Source organism: Phascolarctos cinereus, unplaced genomic scaffold (assembly GCF_003287225.1).
Source record: "Phascolarctos cinereus isolate Bilbo 61053 unplaced genomic scaffold, phaCin_HiC Scaffold_4;HRSCAF=312, whole genome shotgun sequence".
NCBI lineage: Eukaryota > Metazoa > Chordata > Mammalia > Diprotodontia > Phascolarctidae > Phascolarctos > Phascolarctos cinereus.
In genome coordinates, this window is record NW_027555847.1 from 263,384,393 (window position 1) to 263,403,555 (window position 19,163).

At 35.4% G+C, this 19,163-nt stretch overlaps 1 protein-coding gene across 12 annotated transcripts in view; it reads right to left on the reverse strand.

Annotated features, from left to right (window-relative positions):
- The window catches only part of RNF38 (ring finger protein 38), a 202,084-nt gene that overhangs the window by 27,574 nt on the left and 155,347 nt on the right, over positions 1 to 19,163 (reverse strand). For all 12 annotated transcript variants that reach the window (XM_021004515.2, XM_021004519.2, XM_078153033.1 and 9 more), the window contains one exon: positions 2,687 to 2,877. In XM_021004515.2, coding sequence (XP_020860174.2) covers positions 2,687 to 2,877 — 191 coding nt within the window. The remainder of the gene's footprint in view (positions 1 to 2,686; positions 2,878 to 19,163) is intronic.

Below are 19,163 nucleotides of genomic sequence, written 5' to 3' on the forward strand. Positions count from 1 at the left end.
CCTGGCATGTGGGAGGTGGAAGGCATTAGGAGCTTTTGGGGCCAAGAAATGTTTCAAGTAGAAAGTGTTGCTAAAGAAAAGTCTTAAAGGAAACCAAGAATTCCAAGAAATGGAGACAAAGGAGGACTGCCTAACAGACAGTGGACAGGAAGTACAAAGGCAAGGAGAAAGATCGAGTGACCTACATGAGGACCAGTAAGAAAGCCAGTTTGGCTAGACTCTATAGTGCTAAGAGGAAAGTAACATGTAATAAGTGTGGAAAGGAAGGGTGGGGGCAGGTTGTGGAGGGATTAAAACGTCAAAAAGAAGAGCTTATATTTGATCCTTGAGGTTTTAGGGAATCACTAGATCTTACTGAGAAGGGCTGAGAGGGTGACATGGTCAGCCCCTACACTTTAGGAAATATACCTGAGCAGCTGTGTAAAGGATGAATTGGAGTGAGAAGAGATTTGAGACCAATTCAGGAGGCAATTGCTATGTCCAGGACAGAAGTGATGGTCTGAACTACAGTGGCTATGGTATGAATAGAAATATGGGGACATTTCAGGGATATTGTGGAAGTGGAAAAGACAAGATGTGGTGACTGACTGGAAATGTGAGGAATCAAGGACGATACTGAAGTTGCTTAGTTGGGTGACTTGAAGGATGGCAGTCCTCTTGAAAGAGATTATTTAAGTTTGACAGAGAGTTGGTATAGAGAAAAACAATTAATAGTACCTCAGACACATTGAGTTTGAGATACCTATGGGACACTCAGTTGGAAATGTCCAGCAAGCAGTTTGTGATGCAGGAATGGAACTCAGTAGAGAGACTAGGATGAGAGTTGGGAGTCTCTGCATAGAGATGATGATTAAATCAACAGAAACTGAAGGTCACCAATGGAGAAAGTAGAGAGAAAAGGTAAGAGAATCTAGGATACAGCCTTGAGATACTGCCCTGGCCCCTCTAAGCCTGAGCTCTGAAGGAGTTTTAAAGGGTTTCAATACCTTATAAGGGAAAACTGGCCTAGCCTACATAGCATAAGTGCTACAAGGACACTCTCAAGGATTCTAATGTGAACTTTGGAATTGACTGTATGACATGGGAGACACTGGCACAGGACAGTTCAGCATGGTGTGCACATGTCACAGAAGTGCTATGCTCTATGAGCAAAGCAGAACTGAAATGCAAAACCAAGATGCGCAATTTTAGAGAATCCACTCCAAATGTTCACATGGACTATTTGTGCCTGACCTGTGGCAGAGCATTCTGAGCTTGTAATTGGTCTGAAGAGCCACAGTCAGACACGCTGAAACTTGAGTCTAGCATAGTGGTGCCATTTTGATCCTCTTTGAGAACAAAAGACAATAACCAATCAGCTACTAATACAGTTCCAAACTCCTTCCCAGAACAGTTAGCCCAATTCAGAGCTTTATCAACAATGCATTAAGTGTATCTATCTTCCCACAACTCCAATTACTGTCATTTCCCTTTTATCATCTTTGCCAAACTGATAGATGTAGTAGATAGATATAGCAAAACTTCAAAGTTCTTTTAATTTATATTTGATTATTAGTGATGTGGGACATTTTTTTCACATAGTTTTTACCTGGCATTTTTCCTTTAGAGATTGTCTGTTAATATTCTTTGACTATTTATCTATTTGAAGCAGATCCTTATACGTCTAGTATGTCAGACTTTTATCAAAGAAATATTCTGCAAAGACTTATCTCCTAGTTAACTGTTTCCCTTTTAATTCTTAATTGATTTTAATTCTTATTAATTTTGTTTGTACAAGATATTTTCAATTGCATATAATAAAAATTGTCCACTTTACCTCTTGTGAGCCTTTCTATTCCTTGTTTGATTAAGAACTCTCCCTTCCTTTCTTCTCTAAATTGCTTACAATATGACCTTATACATCTAGGTTATGAAACCATTTAGAGAGCATTTTGGTATATGATGTGAAATACTGGTCTAAACCTAATTTCTCCCAGACTGTTTTCTTATTTTCCCAGAAATGTGTCAAACAGTTGTGTACTGATCCAAATAAGATTGTGTTTTTTGAACATAATGCTACTTTTTATGCTACTTATCTATCTAATCTGTTCCACTGATTAAATTGACTATTTTTAAAATCAGTACCAACCAGTAACACCAGATGACTGATCATATTTGCTTCCCATCTTTTGACAGAGAGGTAATGATTAGGAGGGAGAGGATCAAACACATTTTCAGTAACAGCTAACGTCTTGCTTTGTTTTGCCTGGCTATATTTGTTACAAAAGAGGGCACTTAGGGATGCAGGTAGAGAGGTAATAGTGATGTAAAACAGAGAAGGAAACACAAAAAAGGATATCAACGATACATTTCAAAATGCAGAACAGACTAAGCAAAGTATTTTTGTGCATTATTTAAGTTCACAATAAAAAGTAAAATAAAAATCTCTCTAAATAATAGTAAGCACAAGGTAAGCACAAAAGTTCCCACCCACTTAAAAGAAAATAAGTTTTTGTTTTTTTTTTTTACCTCCTTCACACTTTTATTAGGAATATAATGAACTATCAAAGTGGAAAGACAGATGCTCCCCAAACTTGTGAACATTCCATACAGCTAAGGGACCATCACAGTGATTTCTAATTAGGTTTCTTTGGTTTGGAAGAAAATTTTCAAGCAGTATTCTTAACTAAAGAATTAATCTACTAACCTTCTTCTGTTGCGTGCAGGTGTGTTGCATCGTTCCCCTGAGAAGTGATGCTGATTGGGCCGAACTGAAGGAGGCTGCCTATTTGATGTCATCTCCCATGGTCGCATTGGTGGTGATGGGGCTGGTGATGCTGTATAATCAAAGACTGAATGAGAAAGCCGCTGTCTCTTGGGACTTGGGCTGTCTTCACTCTGCCAACATAACAAGACAAATACAGTGGGTATAAAACTCCTCAAATGAAACACTCTACATTATGTTAGAAAAGTAACAGATACTTGCAAATTTTTATCTTAACACAAAAAAGACAATTTTCTAAAGAAAAATATTTTTAATAATGAAATCTCATGGTGACAACCATATAGTTAAGCTATCTACAACAGAGACAATACTTGGATAAATCATTTACTTTCATTTCCCAGGCCATGAACATACACATTTGTAAAAAATAATAACTTTAAAACAAAGGGTAATCCCCTCTCTTCTCTGTATTCTACTTATTACTGCAATAATATATCTTAAATGGAAAAAAAGTGATATGGGATTTTAAATTATTCAGTAAATTCTAGTGACCTACAGATAACACAAAACTGAATGCATTAGGTCTTAGATCAGTTATAAGACTTTACCACAGAAAAATAATATAATCAATTGGGTATCAGTTTCAAAACTAAACTAGTTCCCAGATAATTATAACAAAACTTTAGGTCAGGGGTGGCCTTGAGGCCACAGGTTCCTACCCCTGCTCTAGGTTATAGATAGCATTTCCAAATGGTGACAACAATGTCTATAATCTTATGTTAAGTGACGCCCCCCCCCCTTTCCTTTTTAGCAGATGAGGAACTAAAGCAAATAGGTGTTAACTGACTTGTCCAGGGTCATATAGCTAGTAAGCATCTGCGGCTCCACATATGAACTCAGATCTTCCTAACTCCAAGCCTGGTGCTCTATCTACTGCAACCCCTAGCTGCCTCAATTTCCCATTTTCATTATTTACCTCCGCACTCTTTGCCCACAACAAAACAACAGACCTGATTTTCCCATTGTATTATCATAATTACCATAAGCTAAAAATCATGCCTTTTAAATTCTAGAAGAATAGCTAGTTACTAACATATAATATTAGAAGGTATAAGTGGCACAGGAGATAGACCACTGGACCTGAAGTCAGGGAAGACCTGCATTCAATTCCTGCCTCACACACTTACTACATGAATGACCTTGGGAAAAGCTCTGTGCCTCAGTTTCCTTATTTGTAAAATGAGGGGGCTGAACTCAGTAAGCTCTAATGTCCCTTCTAGCTCAAAATCTATGACTCTGTATCACACATATTAATTCTACTAAAGGGCAGTTACATCAAACTATACTAAAGCACTCTCTGGCTGTGAATTGGTTACTTTTTATTATCACTAATCACTTCAAAAGCAGGCATATAATATAATGACTTTCAGAAATACCAATTGCTCTGATTTTTAAATATTGAAGCAAACATAAGAGTTAGTGATTTTATTGAAATTGGAATGTTAACAAATTGCTAAGTAGTTATCACTTTAAATTATTTAGCCACACTATTCCAAATATCAGACTATTTTCCTTTTATATTAAATCACAGCATTTCTTCTTCAAGTATATCAAATTACAAAATAACCTAGTATTTTTTGGAAATCCAATTATATTTTCATTGTCTGCATTGAAAACAAAGGAAACAAATTTAAAACTCAAACTCATCAACACTTCTTTTATTAAGAGTATTGTATCACGATCTAAGATGATCTTATCTACTGTTTTCACTATCTGGTCCAGCTACTCATACAGCTTACAAGGTGAGACTAATTATACTGTGGATGGCAAGTTTTAAGAATTAGAAAGAAATTCATTAGGCACAAAGCATAATTATCAGCCAACATTATCCATTTCCTTTTTACTTTTGTTTTGGATCCTCCTAGTGTAAACACACTAACACACCAAACACATCTGATTGTCTGTTGTCTTATTCTTCGTGACTCCTTTTTTCAGGTTTTCTTGGCAAAGACACTGGAGTGTTTTGTCATTTCCTTTTCCAGACCATTTTACATATGGGGAAACCGAAGTAAACAGGGTTGTATCTTGCCCAGGGTCACACAGCTAGTAAACATCTGACTCCAAATTTGAACTCAAGAAGATGAGTATTCCTGACTCCAGGCTCTGTACACTGAACCACCTAACTGTCCACAAATTCATCTGACCTATGATCAAATAAATTCTTAGCCAGATTCATAAAATATGAAATAAGGGTAAAGACTGCCATCTTACCTGTTCTCCCATTCCAAAATATTAAAACCAATTTTTCTTGGCACAAACTACAGGATATGCAACTTGTCACACTAAAACACATGACGTCAAATATTTATAGGTTAGGTGGGATGTCAAATACAAAATCTGGGTTAGTCCATCTCTTGTGTGCCCAGCACCCTCTTGGGGAGGAGACTGGGTAAGGGAAGGAGATGTCATGTCATCTTTTACATATTCAGAACAGGAGGGAAGAGAAAGTTCTTAATTTTTGAGTGTAAGTTAGTCTCAAGCCAATCAACTTGCATTTGCATTATATTTTAATTTTGGCTATATGTGTATGGGGGGTAAGAAAGGGTAAGGAAGGACATGATGACATGCAAACAGGTTTATTTCTACATAGGTTTAAGGTCTGCAAATCACTTTGCATATATCATTTGATCCTCTCAACAACCCTATAAAGTGGGTACCATTATTATCTCTATTTCACACTAGGCCACAAAAAAAAGTATAAATACATTTGGAAAGCAATTTACACCCACACACCCACCTCTTTGTGTTGCCAAAGGACCATAGTTTGAATTGTGTTCAAGTAGTTGTGGCTGCCAAAATGTGTCAATGTTAACATCTAATACTACTGACCTTTTATACATAAAGTTAAAACTAAAGGAATGTTTTTATGGCTTAGCATGGTAATTTATACACTGTAGGTCTAAATAGCAGCTCAAAGATTTCTAAATTAGCTACGAAATTACTGTTGTGAGATGAGTGTTTTCAATGAAAATGAGTAATTGTATCTTCTTTTCCTTGGCTTTACTTAGGAAACCAAATAATATTATAACAAGTCTGAAATGAAGATGAAAAAAATTAATTTTAGATTGACAAAAGCAAAATTAGGTGGGCAAGATCTGATACTCACACATAAGAACGGGGCATGAGATGACAATGAATAACAGTGATTAAAAAATAAATCTTACTACCAATGTGACTTTGGGCTACTAGATACCTCTTTGGGTCAAGTTCTTCAACCAATACAATAAGGGGTTGTGGGAGGGAAAGCTGATGATCTCTAAGCTCATTTCCAGTTTGAATCTATTATCCAGCTATTTGAATGTTAAATGAATGGAAAAAAGAACAAGGCATTTAGTCATGTTTCACTTGATGTATACATTTAGAGCCATCCTAAAGACAAATGGGGCTTACCGTTTTATTTGGAGTTGTGATACACTGTAATTTGTTTGGTTTAGTGACTACCATTTGACCAAAGTACTATAGATTACATTTAGCTCTTAAAATGAATCAAGTATTTTAGTTTTGTTTGGAAAATTTTGAAAGATCTGTAAATAGAACTATTGGGATGTTACAAAACTAGTAATAAAAATCACAGCTTTGGAAAAATTCAGTGGTTAAATGGAAGAGACATAAGTACCTCTGCCTCAGAAATTTTCAATATTTCAAACTGTTTCAAAGCAGTATATGGTACCTAAAATAATGATCCTTCCTGCCCCTTCAAATGAACATACCATGTCAGTTAAGGAATCAAATTCCTATTAATTAAATGCCCTCCTAATATACTAAGTCCTTCACAAATCCTCTCCAGAAAAACTGGTCACCACTTCCCTTTGGAATCTAGGCATGGGAAATTCTATGGCCATTTTCTATCAAGTGCTCCAAATTAGAATAGGCATAATTAGATTTGCACAATACATGTGATCCAAAAAAGTCTGGACAACAAATAGAATTTTGGACATTTAAATGTAGTAGGAGTAGTATAAAGTAATTTTGCAGTGAATTTTGATTTAAAAGAAACATAATAGGGGCAGCTAGGTGGTGCAGTGGATAGAGCACCAGCCCTGAAGTCGGAAGGACCTGAATTCAAATACGGCCTCAGACCAAACACTTGACACTTCCTAGCTGTGTGACCCTGGGCAAGTCACTTAACCCCGATTGCCTAAAAAAAAAAATTTTTTTTTAAAAATCAGAAATGTAATAAAACTCTTACTAGGCATCTACCATATATAAAGCACTTAAGGAAATACGTTAAAGTTTTCCAAGCCATGGGATGCCCTCAGAAAGGGCATGAGACCTGGGTGGGCAAAAAATAACTTCACAAAACACATCCACTTTCTCCCAATGAAAAGGAAGTCCAGAGAGAGAAACTAACTGGTGATTTCACTCTAACAGCAAATGCAGAACAGTTATTATTTGATAAGGAATGTTCTAATGTGGTAAAATTTCAAGGGACATTTCAACTTGAGCGTAATCTGCCACAGAGACTGCTGCTGTGCCCTCATGATGCTTACCGCATCTGTACAAAAAAGAACTTTATTAGTGCACATTTACTGTGTTCCACCCACTGTGTTAAAATCTTGGGATACAAATTTGAGATGTAGTAGTCCTTGACTTCAAGGGACAATAAGACATATGAGAAGTGGTAGTCCAAAGAGAGTTGTTTGTTCTGGAATGCTGAGTGGGGCCAGAGGAGAGTAGAATAACATGGCTTCTCCTCTTCAGTAGCAATAGCATCACTAAAATGATTAGCTTTGCAAAGAGCTTGAAGGTGGAGGAGGAAGAGAGAGGGTAGACTCTTGTGGAAATACTCAAGAAGATGGCCTGTTTGTCAATCAAGTACTACTGGAGCCCCCTAGATGTAAGAGGCAATGTGAGGCACACAGTAATCCAGACGGTGCAGGCCACAGGCCAGAAGATACAGATCTGAAATAGTTAAGTTTCCCAGGGCATAGTCTCTAGTGTATAGATTTAAAGTTAAGCCATCTTTATGTGGATGTTACAAATGCCATTAAGATAACCTACATTTCTCAATCTCTTAAGATCATTAATCTCTTTCACCATCATTCATCTCGCTAAATGTAAGATAATAAACTTTGCTAAATAAAAGGATATATGAATGCTTCAAAAAAACTCTTGCAATACCACAAGAACAATCAGGTAATTGTTTGAATTTTTTAACAATTAAATATAACCATCTGCAAATTTTTGTCTAATTTTTAAATGAAATAACATTTTGTGATGAGATGGTAGTGAGATAATCTATGTACACAAATGACTTGCAGAGTTTCCCAAACTTATTTGGTTTACTGCTACCTTTTCAAAAACTAATTATTCAGCCTCTCCCTAAAAATCCACTTTCTTTAATCCTTTAACAGTTTTTTTTTAATGTGTCATTTCAAAAACATATCGCACCCCTCCCCATTGTTTCAGCGCCCCCCCAGGGGGTGGCATTGCCCACTTTGGGAACCAGAGTATAATGACGGTTAAAAAAAGTACAAAATAAGGGGCAAGTAGGTAGGTGATGGACAGAGCACCAGCCTTGGAGTCAGGAGGACCTGAGTTCAAATCTGCCCTCAGACACATCACACTTACTAGCTGTGTGACCCTGGGCAAGTCACTTAACCCCATTGCCTAACAAAAAAAAAGTACAAAATACTTGGAGAAAATAGGATAAATGTTCTATAAAATGCAGCAGTGTTACAAATGAGACTTTAAAAGCAGAATTCAACAAAACGTTCCTTACAGGAAACATTTATTCTGGAATAATTTGTGTAACTATTTCACTTCACTATGAAACTAAGTATTTAAGCACCTGAAAAGCAATTATACTTAGACACATATGCATATATTTATGATGTGACTGAAGAACAAGATTTTTAAGCCATATTTTTGAGTAGACAAAGCTGTCTGAACTTTTTGGATTATAACATTTAATGCGTTTAAAGCTGAAGGAGTAACTTGATGCTTTGGCGTGGAAAAATTATGGATTATATGTCTGAATAGCAACTAAAAGATTTTGAAGTCAGTTATCAAATCAAAATAAACAGCTGGTGTAGAATTTAACATGCCACTAAAACAGGAATGGCACTCATAATAAACTCAATGAAAGTGCAGATGATTCTCACAAAAATTTCATGTATGGAGAAGTCGGTATGTAGAATGGTAGTTCCTAGAATTCTCTCGTTTACCGTTTTAGGGGATTAATAAAGTCTAAGTTTTTTTTTCCTTTTGATATCTTCTCTTCTTTCAGATACATTGTGAATCAATGTCTCAATAGCAATTGGGTGACTTCTCCTACAGATCTCCTCTATGTACAGTTCTCCATTACCATAAGTGGACCTCTCTCCCCCCTTGAGCAGCCTAGTCCTTCCTCTTCCTCCTCCCTCCTCCCCCCAATGGCTCTACACCTAGTAGCCCAACCAGCTTCAGTGCTCGGGGCTCATGCAGCTCGAGGGGTTTCAGTGCTTGGGAGCCCCCCAAAGCCTTGCTACAGGGGAGCAGAATCTGCATAATGTGGGAAAGAAAGGACTGTCTATATATAGCTTTTCTACTATGATAGAACTTACATGAGCTTAAGCTCTTTTGGCAGTTTGGCCTATAACAAACTAGAGTCATCTCCGTGGCATGATGAGGCATGAGTTAAGAATCAGTGAAATATCAAGTAATAACATTATTTTACCATTATCTGTGGAATCTGAAGTGGTAAAAATCCAATGCTAGTAGAAGACTGGCACTCTACTACATGGGTAATGGGGCCACAGACTGACATAAACATTTTGGAAAACATTATGGCATAAAGTCACAAAACTGTGATTCCACTGCTAGAACTGTATCATCATAAAAAAGTGTATAAAAATTTTTCTGTGTAAAATATAGAGAGTTGCTCCATTCTTTTTTTTTAATATGAATTTATTTTTAGTTTTCAACATTTATTTCCACAAGATTTTGAGTTCCAAATTTTCACCCCATCTCACCCCTCCCCCCACCCCCAGATGGCATGCATTCTGAATATCCCTTCCCCTAGTCTGTCCTCTCTTCTATCTCTCCCCCCGCTTCTCTTATTCCCTTCCCCTTCTATTTTCCTGTAGGGCAGGTTAGACTTCTGTACCCCATTTCGTGTATTTCTTATTTCCCAGTTGCATGTGAAAACATTTTTTTTAAAAACATGTGTTTTTAAAACTTTGGGTTACAAATTTTCTCCCTTCCTCCCTCCTCACCCACCCTCATTGAAAAGGCAAGCAACTCAATATAGGTTACACACGTGCAGTCATGCAGAACACTTCCATAGTAGACATACTGTGAAGAGCTAACTCTATTTCCCTTAATCCTATTCTCCCCCCCTTTATTCTATTCTTTCTTTTGACCCTCCTCAGAAGTATTTGCTTCTGATTACCCCCCTTTCCCAATCTGCCCTCCCATCTATCATCCCACTGCTCTCTTGTCCCCTTCTCGCCCTATTTTCCTGTAGGGTAAGCCAGATTTCCATACCCAATTGAATGTGTATGTTATTCCCTCCTTAAGCCAAATCCTATGAGAATAAAATTCACTCATTCCCTCTCACCTTCCCCCCCGTTTCCCCTCCACTGTTAAGAGCCTTTTCTTTTCTGTTTTGTTTTTTGTGTGTGTGTGAGGTAATTTACCCTATTCTACTTCTCCCTTTCTTCTTCTCCTAGTATAATCTTCTCTCATCCCTTAATTTTATTCTCCGGATATGACCCCTTAATCTTCAACTCACCCTGTGCCCTCTATCTATCTATACATACATACATACATACATATAAGTTTTCTCCCTCCAACTACCCTAATACTGACAAAGGTCTCGAGTTATAAATATCATCTTTCCATGCAGGAACGTAAACAGTTCAACCTTAATAAGTCTCTTATGATTTCTCTTTCCTGTTTACCTCTTCATGTTCTACTTGAGTCTTGTATTTGAAAGTCAAATTTTCTATTCAGCTCTGGTCTTTTCATCAAGAATGTTTGAAAGTCCTCTATTTCACTGAATGACCATTTTTCCCCCAGAAGGATTATACTCAGTTTTGCTGGGTAGGTGATTCTTGGTTGTAATCCTATCTCTTTTGCCCTCTGGAATATTATATTCCATGCCCTGGGGTCCTTTAATGTAGAAGCTGCTAAATCTTGTGTTATCCTGATTGTGTTTCCACAACACTTGAATTGTTTCTTTCTGGCAGCTTGTAATATTTTCTCTATTTGGAGGGGTTTGGGGGAGAGCTCAAGCAAGTCACTGCTTTCACTCTGCCATCTTGGCTCTGCCTCCCTAGTTGCTCCATTCTTAACAGCAAATAATTCAATTTCCTTACACATCTAGTAAATGCAGAATGGGTAAGTTGTGATATACGAATATAATGTAATAGTACCCTCAATTCTCTACTCAAATGGATGTTATCTTACCAGAAAAAAAGAATTACAACAATGCAGATTTCAACTCATCCATGCCTGCCTATCCCATAAAATTCTTGTTTGTGTTTCCCCAAAAGTTTGCTACAAGGTGTGCCCTGATATGCTGAAGGCCTTAATAATGTTCTCCTGACATTATAAAGATATCAATAGGGCACTCTGGTAGCTCACTTGTATTCTATCACTCCTGCCATGTAACCAGACAGATTTTTCTCCTTGTTACACAAGCCCTCCATCCATGTCCTTTACTGCTGTTCTTCTAAACTTCCTGTTGGTTATGCTGTGGAGTTAATGCTATATAAAATTACCAATGGTTTACTTTATAAGTAGGGATAAAGATTAGATTTGTTACTTCATTTGTATAAGGAATTTCCAGATGAGGAAATTCCGTCTAGGAAGGCAGACCGGTATCATCTCTCCAACTTAAAGTCCTACTTACTACTGCACTGAGAAGTTAACTGACTAGCCCATGGTCACATAGCCAGGATATGTCAGAGGTAGGACTTGAACCCAGGTCTTCCTGGTTTAAAATAAACAAAACAACCTCTATCCATCACTCCGTGCTGCTACAAGTAACAACAAAAAATAGAAATGAAAGCTACTGCAAGACCATCTTCCAGACCAATAATTTTAAATCAGTATTCAATGAAACTATTTGATACTGGCTAAATAAAAGGATATTAGCACAACTAGAAGAGCAAGCAATGGAAATATCTGAATGCAACAGTCCAGGGTTCAACACAAATAACTTAGCAAAAGATTTTCAATTTGACAAGAACTTCTAGGAAAAGAGGAATGTAGTTTGGTCAAAAAAGGGGCTTAAACCAGCATCTTATATAACACATGACCATGTGATTTCCAAATAAATAATCTATAGGTCACATCATAAAACAACTGAAAGAAAGTGCAGGGAGATATCTTTAATATCCACAGCTAAGGGAGAACCAAGGGATGAAGATAACCAAAGATTAGATAATTTTGATTCTATGAAAAGGAAAAGCTTTTACAACGATAAAATCAAAGCATTTAAGATAAAGGAAATAGTTGAATGAATGGGAAAAGAATATTTTAGACCAAGAGCCATTTCCTAGTAAATTAACAGCCAACAGATAAACAGTTCCCATATACTGCCAACTATTAGCAAAACATATAAAAGACTATTCTAAAACATTGCTGAGAGAGAGGCACTCAAAACAACTCTGAAGTTTCACTCATGTTCAGCAAACTGGTGAAGATGATAAGAAGTGGAAATGATCAATCCTGGAAGGGCTGTGGTAAAACAGGCATACTAAGTCACTGTTAATAGAGGTATGAACTGTTCTGATCATTCTATGAAATAAAACTGCAATTATGTGGGAAAAAGTTCATTTCCTTTGACCCAAAGACAATACTGCTGCACACATATCTAGAAAGTCAGAGATAGAAAGGTCCCATGTGTATCAAAACAGAGTAATGTAGTAACAAAAACCTAGAAACCAAGTGGGTATTCATTGGATAATGGCTAAACAAATTATGGTATATAAATGTAATGAAGTATTATGTTGGTAAGAAATTGCAAATACGAGAAATGTGGGGAAACTTCCATGAACTAGCACGAAGTGAAACAAGCAGAACCATTAAAACAGTATGACTATGTAAAACAAAAGCAAAATAAAATTAAAGTGAATCCTATATAATAATGATAACAAAAACTGAAGCACTGCCCTAGAGAAATGAATAAAAGTATCTTCCTTCTTTGTTAGAGGACCTCACGGTTATCTTGTTGAATTTTTATTATTAATAATCTGAAGCATTCTTTTGTATGAAAGAACCATTTAATATTTAATTAATCTATAATTATTACAATTATTCTTTTGAGAACTATTTGTTTGTATCCTTTGACCACTTACCTGTTGAGGAACGGCTCTTTGTCTTAAATATTTCTTGGATACCAAACTATTATTTGAGAAATCTGATACCATAGACTTTTTTTTCTCTCCCAGTCAACCACTTCCCTTTTCATCCTAGGTACATAAATTGTGTTAAAACTTTCCAATTTTTCAAAACAATTTTTATCTTTTGTAATTGTATCCCTTAGTTAAGAATTTGTCTTAAAAAGCTGTAAAAAGTGTATGATCTCCTGTTCTAATCACTTTTATGGTATGATCTTTAATATTCTTGTCAGATATCCACTTTGAATTTATTGCAGAAAATGGCATAAGTTACTGATCAAAGTCTAATTTATGGTACACTTCTTTCCAGATATCCTAGTTCTTATCAAATACAGAATTCTTTCCTAAATAATTTATGTTTTCTGGTTTACTGAAAAGTGACTTGTTTAATTTCATTATTTCTGATTCTCCCTTGTCTAGATTGTTCCACTGATGTACTTCTCTCTCTTTTTTTAAAGGGCATATCAAATATTTTTGATGATTGCCATGTCTGAATGTACTTTAAAGCCCAGAAATTCTATTCTTCCTTTTTTCCTACCTTCCTCCCCCCACCTTATGCATTATTTCCTTTGACATCCTATACCTTTTGTTTCTCCTAATAAATCTGGTTTTTATCTTATCTAGAAATGGAAAGTTTCTCTTTGTAATCTGATTGGTATAGCATTAAAAACATAAATTAACTGTGATAGCATTGTCATTTTTATTATATTTGCACAGCCCAATCACAAGCACCGAATATTCCCGCAGTTATTTAAGTTGTTCTTTACTTCTTTAAGGAATATTTTATAATTGGAGCTGCAGAGTGTGTTTTGGTAGATTTACTCCCAAATATTTTATGCACCTTGTAGTTATTTTGAATGGGATTTCCCTATTACTGCCTTTTGGATTCTGTCAGTGTACCAAAAAAAAAAAAGATATCGTTTTCTGTGGGTTTGTTCTGCACCCTAAAATTTTTTCCGAAGATATTGTCTCAATTGGTTCATTTACTAACTGCCTAGCATTTTCTAATATACCATCATGTCATCAAATAGGGTTATTTTTTTTCCCTTCTTAATGTCTATTATTCTGCCTTTAATTTCCTTCTCTACTGTTACTGCTATGGATAGCATTTATATGAAACACAATTGATCTTTCTACTTAGAAGATAAAGCTATATCAAATAATAGTGGAGAAGAGACACCGCTGCTTTACCGCTAGTGTTTAGTGGGAAGTCTTCTAGTGTTTCCCCACTGCATATGTAACTTGTTTTTGACTTTAGAGGCTTTTAAAATTATTTTTTTAAACGAAGACAGATCCTGCTAAACCATAGGGTTGGTTTTTTTTTTTAAAGTATTAGTGAGTCCTATACTTTGTCAAAGGCTTTTTTTGCATGGATTGAGAGAATCATGGGGTTTTGGATATTTCTGTGTTTAATATGATTGCAATGTTGTTTTCTTCCCCCCATGATATTCAAACACCGTTGCACCCTGGTTATAAATCCAAATTGCTTATAATGAATGATTTATTAGATAAATTATTATAGTCTTACAGGATTTTAATCAAAATTTGTTAATTGATATTCATTAGTGATACTAGTCTCCAGTCTTCTGTGCTTTTTTCCTCAGTTTAGGTATCAGGACTATATCTGTCTCATTAAAAAAAAGTCTAGTAGTTTCTCAATTTTTTAGAATAATCTGCTTAATATTTATATAAATTGTTAAAAGCTTAACAGAATTCTCCTGTAAATCTAGTAGGACTAGGACTTTTTTTCCTTGAGTAATTCCTTTATAGGTAGTTCTTTTTCTGAGACTGGATTAAGATTTCCAGCTGGTGTTCTGTTTGAATACTTTTTATTTTTTAAGGCAAACCTCTTCTGTAACTATATAATGGGCTATGACAATTGTTTTTATATTTTCTGGTTGTGTTATATTTTCACCTTTGTTATTCTGCCGATTTGATTTTTGCTCTCTTTCTTTTTAATCAGGTTAGCTAAAGGTTCATTATATTTTTTTCTTTAGCACATTGCCCCAGTGTAGAAATTTCCCTATGTCCCAAATCATCCAGTCCAGTTCTATCCCTAGCTCTCCTCATGAACAATTTCTTTTTCATATGACAGAGAATATCTCTCTGTTTTCCCACCTTTCTGAATGCTGGTTGCCCCCAAAGTTCTAATTTCCTTTTTTCATAAAGGATGATGTTATATCCATGGAGGCACAAGTCTCTTCGAGAAAGTAGTCTCAATGTGCTGATTATAATGTGATAAAATAAAGGTTTTTATTAGTTAGCTCTACCTAATGCTTTCAAAAACTGTGCAGGTTCACACAAGCACTTTTTAAAAATACCCTTTCATATAAAAATTTAAAGAAGAGACAACATTTGTTTTACAACTATAAAAAAGAGGGTTAAAATTAGAGAATGCCATAGTTAAAAATTAAGATGAGTAACTTAAGAAGACTATCTAGGAGAAATTTGCATTAATCCAACAAACGAGATGAAAGTATCATTCCTTAAATGTATTTGAATGAAATAACTGATTCTTCTATTCATAAGAGGCATACTATGTTAATATTTTAAATCTGAGAGGCACAGTACAATAGGATTATTACTGAATTTGAAGTCAGTGGCTTTTAGTTCAAATTCTCCACTGAGCCATGGGAAACTGGCTAGGTCACTTATGCTCTCTGGGCCAATTTCTTCAGCTGTAAAATGAGTGTTTCGGACTAGATGACTTCTAAGGTCTTGCTTTTCAAGCTAGATATCTCTATTCTTCTTACTTAAAAATTGTTTCTATTCTGTTCTCAAAAAGTCATTGAAATCAATTTGAAATCTGCAAAGTGCTTTTCTCACTAAAAGCTTGTGAGGTAAGTCACTTTTCAGATAAGGAAACTGAGTTTTTGAAGATGACCTGAGTATTTCTAAGAAACAGCAGAATCTGAATCAGTTTTTACTGGTCTATAGGGGATAGAACACTAGACTTAGAGTCGGGAAGACTTGAGTTTGAATCTCGCCTCAGATATTTCTTAACCATGTGACCTTGTAAAAGTCATTTAATCTTTCAGTTTCGGTTTCCTCATCTATAAAACTAGATTAATAAAAGAATATCTCACAGTGTCGCTGTATCAAATGAGATAACATATGAAAAACACTTTGCAAACCTTTAAAAGTACTATGTAAAATTTACCTACTGTTATTATTAGATAACCATAAGTCTAAAAAAGATACGGAAGTTTTAGTTATTTACAATCTCAATATGAATGAATAGGATGATGTGTCAATCAAAAACTCAAATGAAATCTTTAGCTGAGGTTAGAAAGGCATAGGGTATGGAAGTGATAATCCTGCTATATGCTGCCCTAGTCAGACAGCTGGAGTACTGTGTAGAGTTCTAGGCCTATTTTAGAAAGGCCATAGTTAAGCTGGATAGCTTCCAAATGAAGATATTAATGATGGTAAAGGACCATGAGATCATGTCATATCAACTTGATTCCACAAACATTTAAGTGAATATTGGATTCAAGATGCTGTACTTGTGTAAAGACAAAAATGAAAAACAATCCTTGTCTTGAAGGAACTTGCATTCTACTATAGACATTTCTATTCAACTCTAATATAAGAATCAACTGAGAAACTGGAAATAGTTATCCTGAAGAAGCAAAGACTTAGGGGAAACATGACAGGTGTCTTGAAATATCTGAAGAACTGCCATGTGGAAGAGGTATTAGACTTGCTCTATCTACTTGAGTCCCAAGGACACAATTAAGAGCAATGATGAAAACAAAGCAGGCATATTTAGGCTTGATACAAGAAAAACTTCCTAACAGTAAGAGTTTTGAAAAAGCAGAAGGGGCTATGTCAGCAAGCAGTGGCCTCACTACAGTTCTTGAAACAAGAGATAGATAACCACCTTCAGTGTACAATAGAGGAGATTCTTAGGCAGAGGTTCAACTAAATAGCCTCTAAAGTACCTTGCAACTTTATGTTTCTTGTGTAATTTTTAAAAGAAAGATAACATTAACAAACATTTAGGCATTATGAATATACTTAAAAATGTTTTAATCCATGTCTCTCTAGTTTTATTAACTAAATGAAATTCAGCTACCAAATAGCTAGCCTTTTTATAGTGCCTACAATGTGGGAGGCACTGTGAAAAGTGCTTTACAAATATTACCCTACTTGATCCACTCAACAATTTTGGGAGGTAGGTGCTATTATTATATCCATTTTATAGTTGAAGAAACTGTACCATTCCATTAATTTCAAATTGCTATATTGTAAAGATTTCTTCTACAGATAACGTTCAAAATCACATTAGTTAAAAATAGATGCAATCAATTCTCAATTACTTTTGGCAATGGGAAACAACACCACCACAAAATTTACAGATTCCCAATCTTTTAGTAGTTCCAACATCCTCTTCAGAATACTTAATACTTAAATGCTACATTTTACTCAATGAGGAAATAGGAAGGAAAGGGGATGAAGGAGGAGGAGGAGGAATTTCAGGGACAGTAGATCAAGAAAGGTATTAGTCTTAGCAAAACAAACTCCAATGATGCACAGAAATATTTATAGCTCTTTGAGGCAGCAAAGAACAGGAATCTGAAAGGGTACCCATAAATTGTGCACTGGATGAGTTAAGTTATAGTATATAAGTATGAAGGAATACTACTGCTAATCTCTTATCAGTGTAATGACCAAACACAAACCCAGGATGAAACATGCTATCCACTTCACGACAGAGGTAAAGGACTCCGAATGCAGAATAAGAATAGTTTTTCTGGATATAGCCAACGTAGAAATGTGTTTTTGATTGACTAGGCATGTATGTAATAGGTTTTGCTTTTGTGTTCTCAACTGGGGTAGGAAGGTAAGAACGTAGATTTTGGCTGATTAAAACAAATGGACTACAAATTTATACTTAATAAATCTTTGATCTTATTAATGCAGACCAATGATTCTCAAACTTTTTGATCTCAAGGCCTCTTTACATTTTTAAAAACTGAGGACTTCTCAAAGAACTTTGGTTTTGTTCATAGGAGATTTTAATATTTATACAGTATTAAAGATTAAAATATTTTACTATTATCATGAAATAGTTTTGACAGTGTAAACCTCCTAGAAAGAATCTTGGGTACCCCTAGAACCATACTTTTGAAGTAAGTAAGCCTACACCACTGGTGTAAGCACTACCTCCAACATTACAGATCACAAATTACTCATACCCTATAATCCTGAGCGCTGCTTGCTTGTATTCTTCTAGATATCCTACATAAAGAAACCACTCAGCATATGGTTAAGTGTTCCTCTAGGTCAATATTCCTGGAGTAACAATATAATGCTCAGGCTATCCATCATATAATGCCTTGCTTTCAATATATGTGTGACTAGTCCCCTTCCTTTTCTGATCATATATTTCTTGGATATCTTTTATGGTACTTCTTACAGACAAGTTACCATTGGTAATATGCATCATTTTACTCCACCAAATATGTCTCTATTGCCTACAATTCTAATTCTACCGACAGTGGTATTCTCTGATTGTAGAAGAATATTAATACTAAAAAGATCGATTTTTGTTTTAGGGAACCACTTGTGATCACTGAAAGCTTCTGAACTTTCCAAATGCAATCATGCCTATTCTCTTCTTTTTATTAACTTCTAAACCATTTGTATTGCTTTTCCAAGATGAAGGTATTGGTAATTACAGGTTATGATAAACTCAAAGAGATATTCACCTGTTTATCATCTTGTTAACTACCATTTTTCATCTCTATAAATATTTTTCTAAATATTTTCTGCAGAATACAGAGCTTAGGTCAAAGGCTCATTTCTTTAAAATCTCTGATTAGTACACAATTATCAAGGAAAAGGGAATTTACATTAAAACTAGACCGTAAATAAGTAATCAGTGCTTCACCAGTGTTCGAAAATAGTACGTATCCCCTACCATCTGAAAAACTAGAATATGCATTTATTTTAAGGAATTTCATTTACAAAAGAGAATGCTGAACCTGGGTAACTCCATTTTCAAAATAGATGCTCAGGATGCCAAAGTGGATTTATTTACTGCTTCAATGCATCTATGAGCTTAT